Here is a 14,259-nt window from a genome sequence, read left to right as displayed (position 1 = left end):
CAGCAGATTATCTCTGAACCTTAAGAAAAACTTGAAGAAAAAAAAAAGTCTTGAAGAAACGCATCCTAAAAAAATAATCGTTTTCCATCATCCAATTCCAGCTCAATTCCCAGCTGATTAAATTCTTATTATAGGGCGACATTACCCACAAGCAAAATCACAAGGGAGATTTTAAGTCGCTTTGTAAACAAGTACTAACGTTTCAGATGAACGTTGCTAAACATGACGATCATGGAGCAGAAAGAATTTTATTATCAGGACAAGATGGTACAGGGGAGTCTGTGGGAGGAGCTCTGGGTGTAGCGGGTGACTGTTTTCTGTAACACTCAAGCTCGCCTCCGGCTTATGTACAAGGGACACCCTCAATAGCAGCCTATCTGGTAGCTTCTGCGAAGATCTGAGAAAATCGAAACAAGGGCGAAGGGCGGGAGTGAGGCGTGGAGGGACAACATCTTCTGAACAAAACATTCTCAAGGATATGCGTTCGTTATTTTGTTTTACGGCTCTAGCTTTTATCACTCTCTTGTCCGACTCCTTCCCCTTGGCCAGTTCCGTTAATCCTCTTGAGGCTCCACCCTCCTCTAGCTGGTTCTTTCTCTCTGGGCTCATTAAAGCTGCTGCGAGCCTTGCTTCCCTCTGCCCTTCGCCTTTGTAGAAATCTTAGAGACGGGATGTATATTCTGAAACTTCGGAGGGTTTCTAAGTGGCGCTGAGCATGCTCAGTAGCTCCGAGGGAAGGTTTGCTCTCCAGCAGTTGACCTTATTCGACCTCTCCAGAAATAGATATTTAACTCTCTGAACTCCTGTTTAAGTATAGGATTTGTTTTGGCTCTCTCTTCACTTTTAAGGTTCAAAGGGAAGAGGCGAGGAGTCCAGGGTCTCACCGCCCACGCAGCCAATGAGAAGCCTGGGGGGTGGAGCCTGGCCAGCTCTGGCTGCTGAGGGACTCGCCCCCGGTGGATGCGGTGGAGTTTGAGCTTTTTGCTGCATCCGTCCCTGAAGAACAAAATAAGAGTAAGGGAGACAAGCTGCAGAGCATGGGAGGCTGTGGGGTTTTCTGAAACGTTTGCTGGGCTCTCCGCGGAGCATGAGCTGTTAAAAGGAGTTCTTTGGAGAGAAATCCATTTGTGTTAGCTGGAAAAATGATACACATGCTAAATGCAGCAGCCTATCGGGTGAAATGGACCAGATCCGGTGCTGCTAAAAGGGCTGCCTGCCTGGTGGCTGCGGCATATGCTCTGAAAACCCTCTATCCCATCCTTGGCAGGCGTTTAAAGCAGCCTGGCCACCGGAAGGCGAAAGCAGAAGATTACCCGCCTGCAGAGAACAGAGAAAGACTGCATTGCACAGAGATCATCTGTAAAAAACCTGCGCCGGGACTAAATGCAGATTTTTTCAAACAGCTACTAGAACTTCGGAAAATCCTCTTTCCAAAACTTGTGACCACTGAAACGGGGTGGCTCTGCCTCCACTCGGTGGCTCTAATCTCACGAACGTTTCTGTCTATCTACGTGGCTGGTCTGGATGGGAAAATCGTGAAAAGCATCGTGGAAAAGAAGCCTCGGACTTTCATCATCAAACTAGTCAAGTGGCTTATGATTGCCGTCCCCGCTACCTTTGTCAACAGCGCTATCAGGTACCTGGAGTGCAAACTGGCATTGGCCTTTAGAACTCGCTTAGTGGACCATGCCTATGAGACCTATTTTGCAAATCAGACTTATTATAAGGTGATAAATATGGACGGGAGGCTGGCAAACCCTGACCAGTCTCTTACTGAAGACATTATGATGTTCTCGCAATCGGTGGCTCACCTGTATTCCAACCTTACCAAACCGATTTTAGATGTAATTCTAACCTCCTATACCCTCATCCGGACAGCTACATCCAGAGGAGCAAGCCCCATCGGGCCCACCCTGTTAGCAGGGCTCGTGGTGTATGCCACTGCTAAAGTCCTGAAAGCTTGCTCGCCCAAATTTGGTACTCTGGTGGCTGAAGAAGCTCATAGAAAGGGCTACTTGCGGTATGTTCACTCCAGAATCATAGCCAATGTGGAAGAAATTGCCTTCTACAGAGGACATAAGGTAAGACAGACATTAAAGCAACGGGTGAAATGTGAGACTGTCCAAGCAGCCACTCCTCTGCTAGATACCATCTGTTGTCTTGTTGACAGACCCACTTTCTGAGCATTTTACAGTCCTCTGGTAGCTAAGTCGTGCTAAAATACATTAGCCCTTTAAATCATCAGCCGTTAGAGAGTTAAAGAGTCTGAACTTTTCTGGAGTTTCACGAGAATAAAATGTCTGATCTTTTTTAAGTGGTCTGCACAGCCTCTGTTACTCCCAGTATGACTGTAATGAATGAACTCGAAGGCATTTTCTTAAAACTTAAGCACTAACTTGGTGAAGGGTTCTGTACATTGTGTAAAAAACGCACATCTGGGAACTGGGAGTAAACCTCTGGACTGAGATGAGGATGTTAGGGTAGTCTCCTTTGTTGTTCTTTTGTGTTCAAGGGGGATAACTGCAGGTTCAGACAGTTCTGCAGAACTGATCAATGAAAGTGTGCAGATTAAGAAATGCAGAAAAGTTTCTAATAAAATGGCATTTCCTTTATTTACTTTTAGCTCATGCCAAGGACATAACTTTGACAGAGATAATTAAATTTTGCCTAGGAGAGGAGTAAAAACTAAGATTAGCGGGGACAGGAGGAGGAAGGAGCACTATTTTTAAATGCTACAGATCCTTAACAGTTGAACAATTAGCCCAGTTATATAAAAATTGCGGTGTATTATAATGGCTTCAGAATGATATAAACTGAGGGTGGGGACATCTGAAATATAGTACCAATGGTTTGGCAATACATACTGAAGTATTTAAAAATATTTTTTAACTACCAAGCAGAATGATGTTCCTTTTAAAGCACCAAGAATTATCATTGTTTCTTTCTCAATAGCAGAAACAGTCCAAAGGAAAAAAATCTAAACTAATTTAGGACCTCTATTCCTACTTGGAATTTGCTTTGTGTACTGTGTCCTGATTTGTTATTTTTTGAACCATTGAACTCAGTGTAAATTAGTAGATTGTTCACTTAAAAGACAAAAATCAGCGAAATTGAGCCAATTCAAAAGTGGTCTAATTATACACATTTTGTTTGTTTTCGTATATTTTCATATCTTCAAGAATGATACAGGTTTAACAATGCTTACTTGTATATTTATAAAAATATTATTTAATTTTAACTTCTCAAAAGTATTAAATTATAATTCTCTCTCTCTCTCTCTCTCTCTCTCTCTCTCTCTCTCTCTCTCTCTCTCTCACTGTTGAGAATTATACCCAATGCCTTATGTACATCAGCAGTAGGCTAGTGTTCTAACACTGAGCTATGTTTCTGTCTCCCTCCTGTGTATTTCAAACAATATTATATTTACCAGATAACGTGTTTTCATAAGTAATGCTAAATTACGACTAATTCTAGTTACACTTATTAGTTGTAGAGCTGTATCAACAGTGGCTATACTAAATACAGCAAAATAATACAGCTACGCCATGAAAGGGAACCTTAACCAATGGCAATGTTCGTTTCCACAGCTCACCCTGCACTCATTCTTGTCTTTTCCCCCCTTTTCAGGTAGAAATGAAGCAACTGCAGAAGTGTTACAAGGCTTTAGCTTACCAGATGAACCTTATTCTATCCAAACGTTTGTGGTACATCATGATAGAACAGTTCCTGATGAAGTATGTGTGGAGCGGCTGTGGACTAATTATGGTGGCCATACCTATCATCACTGCAACAGGCTTTGCAGATGGTGGTAATAACACTCACACTTAATCTTGAATATACGCTTAACATTGTTTCTCTTGAAGAGGCCATTGCATGTCCCCTCTGTTACTATGTACACAGTTAGTATCTGTTGTTGCTTGTACTCAGAAACAGTGATGGGTTTTCACGTTCAATAATCAGACCACCAGTAGGAAAAGAAGCAACAGGTAGCTCAAGGAACCTTACTCACCAAGGTCTCTAACCCAGTGTCTCTGGAAGTCTGCCTTAGAGCAATTTCAATTATACTGCCCAGTGGCTTTTCAGTTTACGTTTAACCACAAATCAAATCAGTATCTTCAGAAAGAGTATGACATAAGCGTACCTTGTGGTTTGGTCTTAGCATCCCATAGGATTAAGCATGTAAATGTTCTGTAACTGAATGTATCCCGATTCGTGATTTGAAAGCTGATTGACTACATTAGATAGTCAGGAATGCTATTTCAGGGTGTATGTGTGCATCTTGGAATGGGTTCTCCTCTATTTTTAGTAATACAGACATCTTCCCATGACATGATTGGGTGAGGTTTACGAGGTGGGGTTCACCAAGCTGCAGTTAATTCTATACTATCCCTGTCTCTATAGTTTTTTTTTTCTTTTGTTATAACAAAGAAAAGTAAGGGCAAGAGAGACAAGGGCGTAATGCTCTTTCTGTATGAATTTTGAGTCTTTACTGGCAGGAAGGAAGGGGTTACAGCTAGAGTTCAGCTTCCATAGGTTCACACTCAAGAATTCAGTCAAGCGCAGAACAGAAATCAGAGTCTAAAGCAAAAACAGAGAAAATCTGTCCATGACCAGCACATAACTTTTATTCTCAACAGAGCTCATTATAATGACTGTTTCTATAGCATTTACGTCACATGAAATATTGCAGATAATCTGGAGATACTTAAAGAACATGGGGTGATATAAACCCGTAATCACTATAGTGGTTTCTCTAAGCAACTTGGATCTCAGACTCCTCAGGGGCCCTGAACCAGCCTCCCCATTCCCCACAGATGTGCAAGAATGGCTTTAATTAATGAAGAAGGATTTTCTGTTCTCCAAAAACCAAATATCCCCCTTCTTTAGAAACTACTTGATCAAAAACTTAGGGGTGAACCTATAGCAGAATTTTGAGGGAAACAGTGTTTGATTTCAAACCTGGCCCCAATGATTCCTCCTGAGACCCTCAAACTCTCCCAAGCCTTGGTTCCCTCTTCTGGGAAAGTAAAACTGGAAAGGTTTCTTCAGAGGGGCTTGTGAGACTTAGCACAGAGATGCTTATGAAAGACATAGCTGTTATACCTGAGGTGAGGTAGAAGCTACTAGAAAACAAAAGACAACACTTAGAATAATGAAGGATGATTTGCAGTCTTTTATAGTTGTTTATATACAGTTCAGTCTTAATGACTATTGTTTAAATTAAGGTAATAAAAACAAGGGAAAATATAATATTTTAATTTTTAAAGTTACTCCCATGGTTTAGTTCATTTTATTTTTAAAATGTCTATTTGAGTCATTATTAAGCTAAATATGTTCGTTTAGGAGAATTGTGAACTGCAGGTACTTCTTTGTGGACAGCACTAAACACATAGTAAATATACTCCACAAGGAAGCTGCCAAGTAGAAACTGTGGAGATTGAGTTTTATCTGGTTTTATGTGTTCAAATTTACCAAGAAAACATTTAAAATTTCTATTGTAAAAGTTATTCTTAGTACTAGTATTTGAGACAAAATCCGTTTGTAAAGAGAGAACTACTTTCCAAAGGAGTGTTTACAGTAAAAAAGAAGACACTGAAAAATGTACACTCTTAAGATTTGCTAAGAAATTAAAAGGTTATTTCTTAAACTAATCACGTTCATCGAAAGGTTCCATATCTAATCCACATTAGATATAATGCCCATAAGAAGATAATAATACAATGTCATTGGCAGTGTTTGGTCTTATTAGAAACCTCTGGTGTAATCCACACAGAATAGAAAAAAATAATGTAGCTATTAATGGTGACAAATTAACCCCACAGAGGTTAGTAAGAAGTAAACATGTATGCCATGAAACTAACTAGCTCACTTACCAAGAGGTAATGAGGTGTCTAAAAATAAACCCTACAAACACTGACAATAACAGCCATAAAAAACATGTGATGATTCAATTGGAAGTGAAACAGAGTAGCAGAGAAAGCTCATTCCAAAGAACTGCTTGCAGATGTAGGCAACCGGAGAGCCCCTCAGAAGACAAAAGGACCCATCTGCAGAACGATACTTGAGAGTGTTTCAAAGTCTGCAGAAATGAAAGTTGCTGTGTGTGAACATGTGTTCAAGCTACTAAATCGATGTGACTTCTGGTGACCTAACCAAGTGAAAATACCATTTCACTCAGTGAAAACAGCTGGTTTTCACGTACTGATATCAGTTTCAGGTTTCAGGTCTAGGAATCATATGCCAAGTCTCGTCTTAAATGTTAATTTAAGGTCAGGGGTGGTGGTGCAAGCCTTTAATCCCAGCATTCTGGAGGGAGAGGCAGGTGGATTTCTGGGAGTTCCAGGACATCCTGGATCTACAAAGCGAGTTCCAGGACATCTAGGGCTATGTAGAAAAGACCCTGTCTCAGAAAATATATATAATTTAAACTTAATCACTTAGGTGCCTCTTGTGTTACAGATAAAATAGTTGCATGATACTATATTTCAAAGAGTAAGAAAGTAGCAGGGCTTGGGGCCTGAGAGAATCAAAGGCTGAGACAGGGCCTAGTGGTTAAGAGCACTTGCTGCTCTTACAGGGAACTGGAGATTTGTTCCCAACCCCAACACTTCTGTTGAGTAGTTCACAGTGTTTGTATCCCCAGTGCCAAGACTCCTTTTCTGGTCTGCATGGGTAGCACCTCTCCTCAAAGGCACTTACCCATCTGCTCCCAAGTACATAGATAGTTGGAAATATATAATCAAAGTTTCAAAGTATGAAACAGAGTAGCAAAAAAAAAGAGAAAAAGAGGATGAATAATATTGAGGAAGGAGTGGGTAGGAGGTGGGGATAAAGAGAGATGAGGGGGAACCTTGGCCTGATGGACTAGTTAACCAAGCTTTGGGGGGGACTATATAAATGTATAGGCCTTAGTTTTCTTAATCGTGTGGATATCATTCGGAGCTGCTGCGAAATTATTATGTGCTGGTATGCTTTGAAATGTCGTTTCATGAGTAGTAAAAGTCAGGTGTTGGCTCTTGTCAGCGTTCATTATATTCCCAGTCTGTGGGCTCTGGAATGAGAGTGCTTGGGCTTACATACGGGCAGCTCTGCTTACAAGTGCCCATTCTGCTTTTCTGTGGTTCAAATCCCTCCTACTTAAAATAGGGGAAGTTAGCAGGATTGTGCTGAGGATCAGTGCTAAGCTTAGTATGGTGCCTGCCTGTTGGAAATGCTTAATGGACAGTTGCTGGTATCATTACTGTTGTTGAAAGGAGCAAGGATTTGAAAGTGTCTAGGAAGTCAGAAGTAGGAACAGTTTGGGTCAGTGATTCTCAACATTACCCCTTTGGGTCATGACCTTTCACAGGGGTCGCCTATCCGATACCCTGCATATCCAATGTTTATATCACAATTCATAACAATATCAAAATTACAGTAGTATCAACAAAAATAATTTTCTGGTCGAGGGTCAACACAACACAAAAACTATATTAAAGGGTCACAATATTAAGAAGGTTGAAAATCACTGGGTTTGGAGAAAGAAGCTGTATAATTTTTGTCAGCGGGAGAATAAGATAGCCATCTCTGTTGTAGATCTACTGGGCCACCCTTTTACAATGTCAAGTGAATGTTCATAGTTAGGATAGGCTATTTATATTTAAAACAAGAATCACTACTAGAAGCATGTTGCTTTCCCCTTCAGAAGAGGGCCTCGAAGCCTCTAGTCTGGAGCTCCTGGATTGTCTAAAAAATCACATAGGAGCACTAGGAATGGGAGACACTATATAACTCCTGGCATACTGCCTTTCCTCCTGGACCACAGTCGCCACACTGAAACTTGCTCTGTAGATTGACAGGAGGAACTGTTGGGCCAATCACTGAAAGGGAAACATACGAATATTTAGTCTTCTGTTTATTGTTTTAAGGCTATATATCCCTTTCTTTGTACTAAGAGAGAGAAAGAGATTACAGATGTTACTGGTGTCTTTGCTCTTCATTAAAGAATCAAATTGTGCTGAGAAATGGATAGGTAGGCAGCTTAGGTCATGGGTTCATATGTGACACTAAGGCAGTTGATGGCTGCATGCAGGACTAACGTTACTGGCTCCTGCTTCCATGATGCCTACATAAGAACGAGGCAGTTTAAAAGTTACACACTATGAGAAAATATTTATTTTGTTGCTGAAAGCGTGGAGAAAACCCAGAAGGCATTAATCTGCCAAAGTAACATGGAAGCTATAATTCCGTATCAACCTTTATCCCTCTGAGCAGTTGGTTTTTTTTTTTTTTCTCTTGACAGAGGTTGCCAGTGAAAGGTCAAAACCCTTTTAACCCACATTCATAAATTCCAGCAATCAAGTTGTCCAGATGGTCAAAACCCAAGCCTTTTCTTAGTTTAGCTCAAGAGGAACTCACTATTTTGGTAGCTGGCTGAGAATCCCACGGGCCTTTCTCTTGCCATCAAGCGCATCTCGTTATATTTTGGAAGTCGAGTCAAGCATGCGCTCCACCTGTAACCCTAGTACCCAGGAGGCTGAAGCTGGAGGATCGCAACATAAAGACTAGGCCAGTCTGGACTACAGAGTGAGAAGAAGCCAATGTGTAAATCCCAAAGGACTGACAGAGAAGGGCACGTCAGTGACTCAGCCAAGCTATTGAATGATAAATGTTTGGGAAAGAAGAAAAATGTCAAAATCATGAGGGCCAGATCTGTTTAAATTCCTCTTAAAGAAACCATACCATTTTTTATTCTGGTTAATAGGTTGGTATAAGTGTATGGGTACATGGTGTACATACATGTTTGAATGAGCCAGTGCATGTGTGCATGTGTGCACATTGGTGCATAGGTACGAAGACCAGAAGTCAATGTCAGGCATCTCTGAGATAACTCTCCACTATTATTGTTTATTTACTTTTAATTTTTTAAATAATATTTTTTATTATTTAAAATATCATATGTGAATCTATACATTTATTACTGTGTGTGTCTCTGTGTATGTATGAACGTAAGCACATGTGTACCGACCGCATCGTGCACGTGGAGGTAAGAAGACAGCTTTTGGGAGTCGGTTGTCTCCTACCGTGTAGGTCTGGGGATCAAACTCAGGAATTAGGCTTGGCAGCAAGTGACTTTACCCACTGAACCATCCCAACAGCAACCCCTCCCCCACCTCTCTTCTTTTAAACCTGAGGCTCGTTGATTTTTTGCTGGCTGGCCAGTGAGCCCCAGAGACCCTCCTATTCCTCCAGTGCTAAAGTGAGCACTATGCCCCGACATTTTTAAACAGTAGGGGTAGAAGAAATCCAAACTGGGGTCCTCACACCCACACAGAGGGCACTTTACTGAGCCACCGTGGCAGCCGCAGGTGAGCACTTTTCCTGAGACTGGCGGGAGAGTTTGTCACACAGCTGTAAGAGTTAGCAGGATGGGGGATACAGGAAAAGTCCAAAGGAGGCTAAATGGAATAAGCTAATGGATTTATTTCTGCTAATTCTTGTTCTAAAAAAAAATACCATGAAAAAAAAACTTCTAATAAAATGAATACACACATGGTGTTTATTACATTTAATAATATAATAATTAAGCACTGTTCTAGGAAATTGCTGATAGTTATGAAATATCGTTATTTTAGCCATCATTTAATTGGTATAAAATAAGACAGCAACTTGGGGGGAAAAAACTCAATAGTTCTGTGATTTTTCTTGTAGATCTGGAGGATGGCCCTAAGCAGGCTATGGTTAGCGATCGGACAGAGGCCTTTACCACTGCTCGGAATTTACTGGCCTCTGGAGCTGACGCGATTGAGAGGATTATGTCTTCATACAAAGAGGTACTTTAATTTCTTGCCTATTTGCTTAAAATATGAATGCATCTGAAAATGAAGCAAAATGTAATGCACTGCAACTTTAGAAACAGTTCCCTCTTTCTCTCCCTCTCTCCCTCTCTCCCTCTCTCCCTCTCTCCCTCTCTCCCTCTCTCCCTCTCTCTCTCCCTCTCTCCCTCTCTCCCTCTCTCCCTCTCTCCCTCTCTCCCTCTCTCCCTCTCTCCCTCTCTCCCTCTCTCCCTCTCTCCCTCTCCTCAAAACTGCCCAGGGTATAATTGATGTCAAGGGAAGAAACTCTGAAGTGAGGTGTTCTGTTATTCTTGCTTACGAGCATGACTTTACTTTCTTTTAAATGAAGAGAACAAAAAGGAATTATTGCTCTTGCGTGGCCTCAAGAGCCCATGCTTCATTTCCATTCAGACTTCATCCTTTACGAACCACATGATCTCCTCGAGCTTCTGGTCTGTCTGTATCCCCGTTTCCGTGCTTGTAAATTGGATTCGTGACAGCAATGATTTTGTAGGGTGTTGAAAGTTCATAATGTGGGGTGCGTGGGTCAATGCATTTCAATGTTCAATGGGTTAAGTTAATAATGCCAGCTTTATATCTTGCAAACTGTGTTCATCCTCCATTGAGGTAGTCTCTCCAGTAACATGATTCCTCTTCCGGCCATCTTTGAAGCATCTGCGTGGGCTTCTCTGTCTCTCTCACATTGACATGGTTCTTTCCCCTGCACCTGACCCTGAGCTCGCTGAGAGCAGGGGCCGATGTACCCATCTTTCTACCATCCATTTAAAATTCCACTAATTAATTTTGCAGATAATACAGCCAAGAGAGTTGTTAGAGTACCATTGTAAATTCATCTCTTAAATTAACTAGAGCGTGATACCATTTCAAAGTTTCCGGAGTTTCTTACAGAACTGACCTATTGAATTGGATCTTATTTTTCCCCATAAAACCAATGGTTCAGTACCTCTTATTGAAAACACTCAGATTTTAAAAATTCAAACAGAAATCTTTTTTTTTTTTTTTGGTTCTTTTTTCCGGAGCTGGGGACCGAACCCAGGGCCTTGCGCTTCCTAGGTAAGCGCTCTACCACTGAGCTAAATCCCCAGCCCCACAAACAGAAATCTTAATCATCTGGAGACCTGGTTTTTGGGGAAAACTTTTTCCATGAGTTCATTTTAAGATTAAAATTATTATTATAATAATTTTTATTTTAACTGTTATTAACATTAAAGGAAAAAAACATTACCCATCTCCCATCAAAACATGCTACATTCCATACGGACGGTCACTTAACCATTCTGGATTATCTCCAGTGATAAAAATGACTTTATTTATCCTGACTTTGCAAGCTCTGAGTCTAAGAATACTCATTCTTACACGCTCGGTGCTACTAAGACAGGAAAAGAAACATTGTGTCTTCTCCACAAGCTCCAGGGGAGCAAAGCTTCCTTTGCATGCAGGATTTGACATTCCACCACAAACCCGTGGTGTCCCAAAGCGTTCTGTCTTCTGTACACTGTTAGTCTTTATAGACATTCCTGTGTCCACCCTAGTCTGCTTACCCATTGCCTCCTGCTCCTTTTGAATCTCTCAGTAATCTTTGGTCTATTTTTTTTCTATGCCAGTATTTATGTTTGCCCAATGTGCTGTTTGGTTTATGTCAATCGGACACAAAGCTGGCCATAACTGGAAAGAAGGAACCTTAATTTAAACAATGCCTCCACTAAGACTGGCCTGTAACCAAGTCCATGTGGAGTGTCATATTGGTTAATACTTGATGTGGAAGCATTAAGCACTGTGGGGGTTAGTGCCACTGCTACCCCCTAGCAGGTGGCCCTAAGTTCTATAAGAAAGTGCACTGTGCATGTCATGGGAGCGAGCTGTGAGCGTCATTCGTTCATGGCTTCGGCTTCAGCTCCTGCCTTGACGTTCTGCCCTGACGTCCCTCGGCAATAGAGTGTGACCCGCGAGCTATAAGATGTCGTGAACCCTCTCCTCCTCAAGTTGCCTTTGGTTGTGGTGTTTTACCATATCAGTAGAAATCCTAAGACACCCATGTTTCTTTTAAATCCGTATTTTGTCAAACCATCCCTCTCTATGCCTCTACGTAAGAGCCCAAGACTTTCTTTCAGATGACATCTCAAAAGCGGTCCTTTAGATAGCTATAACATCAAAAATACAGCAATAAGTGGTCAAATTACAGGTTTCCCTTCTGTGGAAGGCCTGTGACACCTACTCATTATGTAGTTTAAGCTCTCCCCGGCACAAAGATCTCAGCCATCTGCGGGCTTCGCCCAGGTTAATCTACATATGACAGTTAGGAGGAGACAGTCTTTTGTGACATGCATACTTATCGGTGTCAGGTTCCCTATTCTCTTTCGGAGGCAAATGACATGGATAAGACTGTCACCTTTCCCAGCCCCCTGAAAGCAAGCCGTGCTGACATAATAGGACAACAGCAGGAGCTTGACCCAGATGGACAGCTGGCTGAACCAGAGGGAAACATCCTTCCTTCCTCGCAGCTTTGTGAGCGAAAACATCTCATAATCTTAGCTAGAAAAAAAGAATTCGTGTATTTATAGCTTCCCCCAAGCATTTAAATCACATTCGGCCTGAAAAGAAACCAGAGTGTGGGACTAATACAGAGACCTCCAGACGCCTCTTCCCCATGCTCACTTTCGCAACCTGTGCCCTCTAGCACATATACTCCTCTGCTCAGACAGGAACTGTGGCAATATTTGGCTTAGGAACATTCATTTATAAATAAGGGGGAAGAAGTACTTTTCTGCTGTTTAAAATATTCATCTCCACGTGTGCCTAAACACAGGGCTCGTTGGTGCTGTTTGTGCTGGGGGGAAAGCTTCGGACTGTATTTGGAGACCGCACATCCAGCTGGATGACTCGTTTGCTTTTGAAAATGTCAGCTAGTCAATAGAATTAGGGCTTGTGTTATTGTTCTGTTTCAAATTTCCGAAAATACGTGCATAACCGTGGAGGCCTGAACCTGGGGCCTCACGTATGCTGGGCAGATGTTCCACCTGTGAGACACATACACGGTCTGATCGTCTACTGCAAAGTATGAGGCCAGTCCGAGCTACATAGGGAGACTCTGACTGGAAAACAAAGAGACTAACCAACAGAAACATGTCTAATGCAGGCCAAATCAGACAATGTAACTAGAAGACCCTCACGGCTCACTAATGTTGTGAAAGTTTCTCGTTCATTTTGAACACTAAAGTAAACTAATAGCTTTGTTTTACAACGCCAGTGACTTCCTTTACTGTCCCCAATAAGGCTCTTGACTATTGTTCCCTTCGGTCATCTGATATATTGGGGGTTTTTGTTGTTGTTGTGCCCAATAAAGTGGAATCTTTAGCAATAAATCAAGAAGTTTACGTAGTACATGTTTTTTAAAAATCGTCTACCATGGCTCTATTAACTCACCCTTTATATGTTACTTTCAGATCACTGAACTAGCGGGTTATACTGCCAGAGTGTACAACATGTTCTGGGTCTTCGATGAAGTGAAGAGAGGCATTTATAAGAGAACTGTCACTCAGGAGCCTGAAAACAATAGCAAGAGTAGAGGTGGCCTGGAGCTGCCCCTCAGTGACACCCTGGCAATCAAAGGTGATTTACTTCAGGGTTTGGTGTTGCTTTGTGTAGTTTGTCGGTTTTTTGTTTTGTTTTTTTTTTAACATTTTTCTTATAGGTTATTGTCGTTTTACGAAAAGAACTGGAGGTTTCTTCTTTAGGAAACAGCTTCCGGTAATTACAAGAAACTGATATTTAAATAGCCTCTGTGTTAGTGTTACAGTTGTAGGGGCAGGGATAAGTAGTGGGACCCTAAGGAAATGAGACACTTAATCTCAGGGAAACGGTGTTAGCCTTGTATTCGCAGACAGCACACATGGCTGCATGAACTGTCTGCTTTTAAATCTTGAACCAATAAATAGCATTAGTGATAGTGCCATATTGTTTTTCATTATTCTGGGTTTCTAAATGTTTACCATGTCTTGAAATATATCACTTCTCGATTCCTTTCTCTCTTGTAGGAAATAGGGGAACAGAGTAATTCTAAACTGTGGGGCTTGGTTACATCAGATATAGCTTATGCCTACTAGGCCAAAGATATTGATATTCGATTGTAAAGCTATTTTTATCAGACAGATTTTCTAAATCGATTAAAAACAGGTAGATATTAAGCTGACTTCACGTGTTTCTTCTATGACTTACTAGTGTGAATTATCTTTATAATTGAGTTCGCCCATCCTGCTGTATCATTCTTCCAGTTAAACTAGAAGTAATGAGGTAGCCTTTGCAACTTCAAGCGTTCTTTGGTTACAGGGACAGTCATTGACGTGGATCATGGAATCCTTTGTGAAAATGTTCCCATAATCACGCCGGCGGGAGAAGTGGTGGCTTCCAGTCTGAACTTCAAAGT

At 41.4% G+C, this 14,259-nt stretch overlaps 1 protein-coding gene across 1 annotated transcript in view; it reads left to right on the top strand.

Annotated features, from left to right (window-relative positions):
• Nucleotides 1–940: 940 nt before the first annotated feature.
• Abcd2 (ATP binding cassette subfamily D member 2) overlaps nucleotides 941–14,259 on the top strand; it is a 48,606-nt gene continuing 35,287 nt past the window's right edge. The window contains exons 1-5 of the mRNA NM_033352.2: nucleotides 941–2,081; nucleotides 3,628–3,808; nucleotides 9,691–9,812; nucleotides 13,280–13,445; nucleotides 14,163–14,257. Of these exons, the coding sequence (NP_203503.2) occupies nucleotides 1,143–2,081; nucleotides 3,628–3,808; nucleotides 9,691–9,812; nucleotides 13,280–13,445; nucleotides 14,163–14,257 (1,503 nt within the window). The 5' untranslated portion in view covers nucleotides 941–1,142. The remainder of the gene's footprint in view (nucleotides 2,082–3,627; nucleotides 3,809–9,690; nucleotides 9,813–13,279; nucleotides 13,446–14,162; nucleotides 14,258–14,259) is intronic.

This window comes from Rattus norvegicus, chromosome 7 (genome assembly GCF_036323735.1).
Source record: "Rattus norvegicus strain BN/NHsdMcwi chromosome 7, GRCr8, whole genome shotgun sequence".
NCBI lineage: Eukaryota > Metazoa > Chordata > Mammalia > Rodentia > Muridae > Rattus > Rattus norvegicus.
The sequence above is the reverse complement of the archived record's forward strand: the minus strand, read 5'-3'. Positions and strand labels throughout refer to the sequence as shown.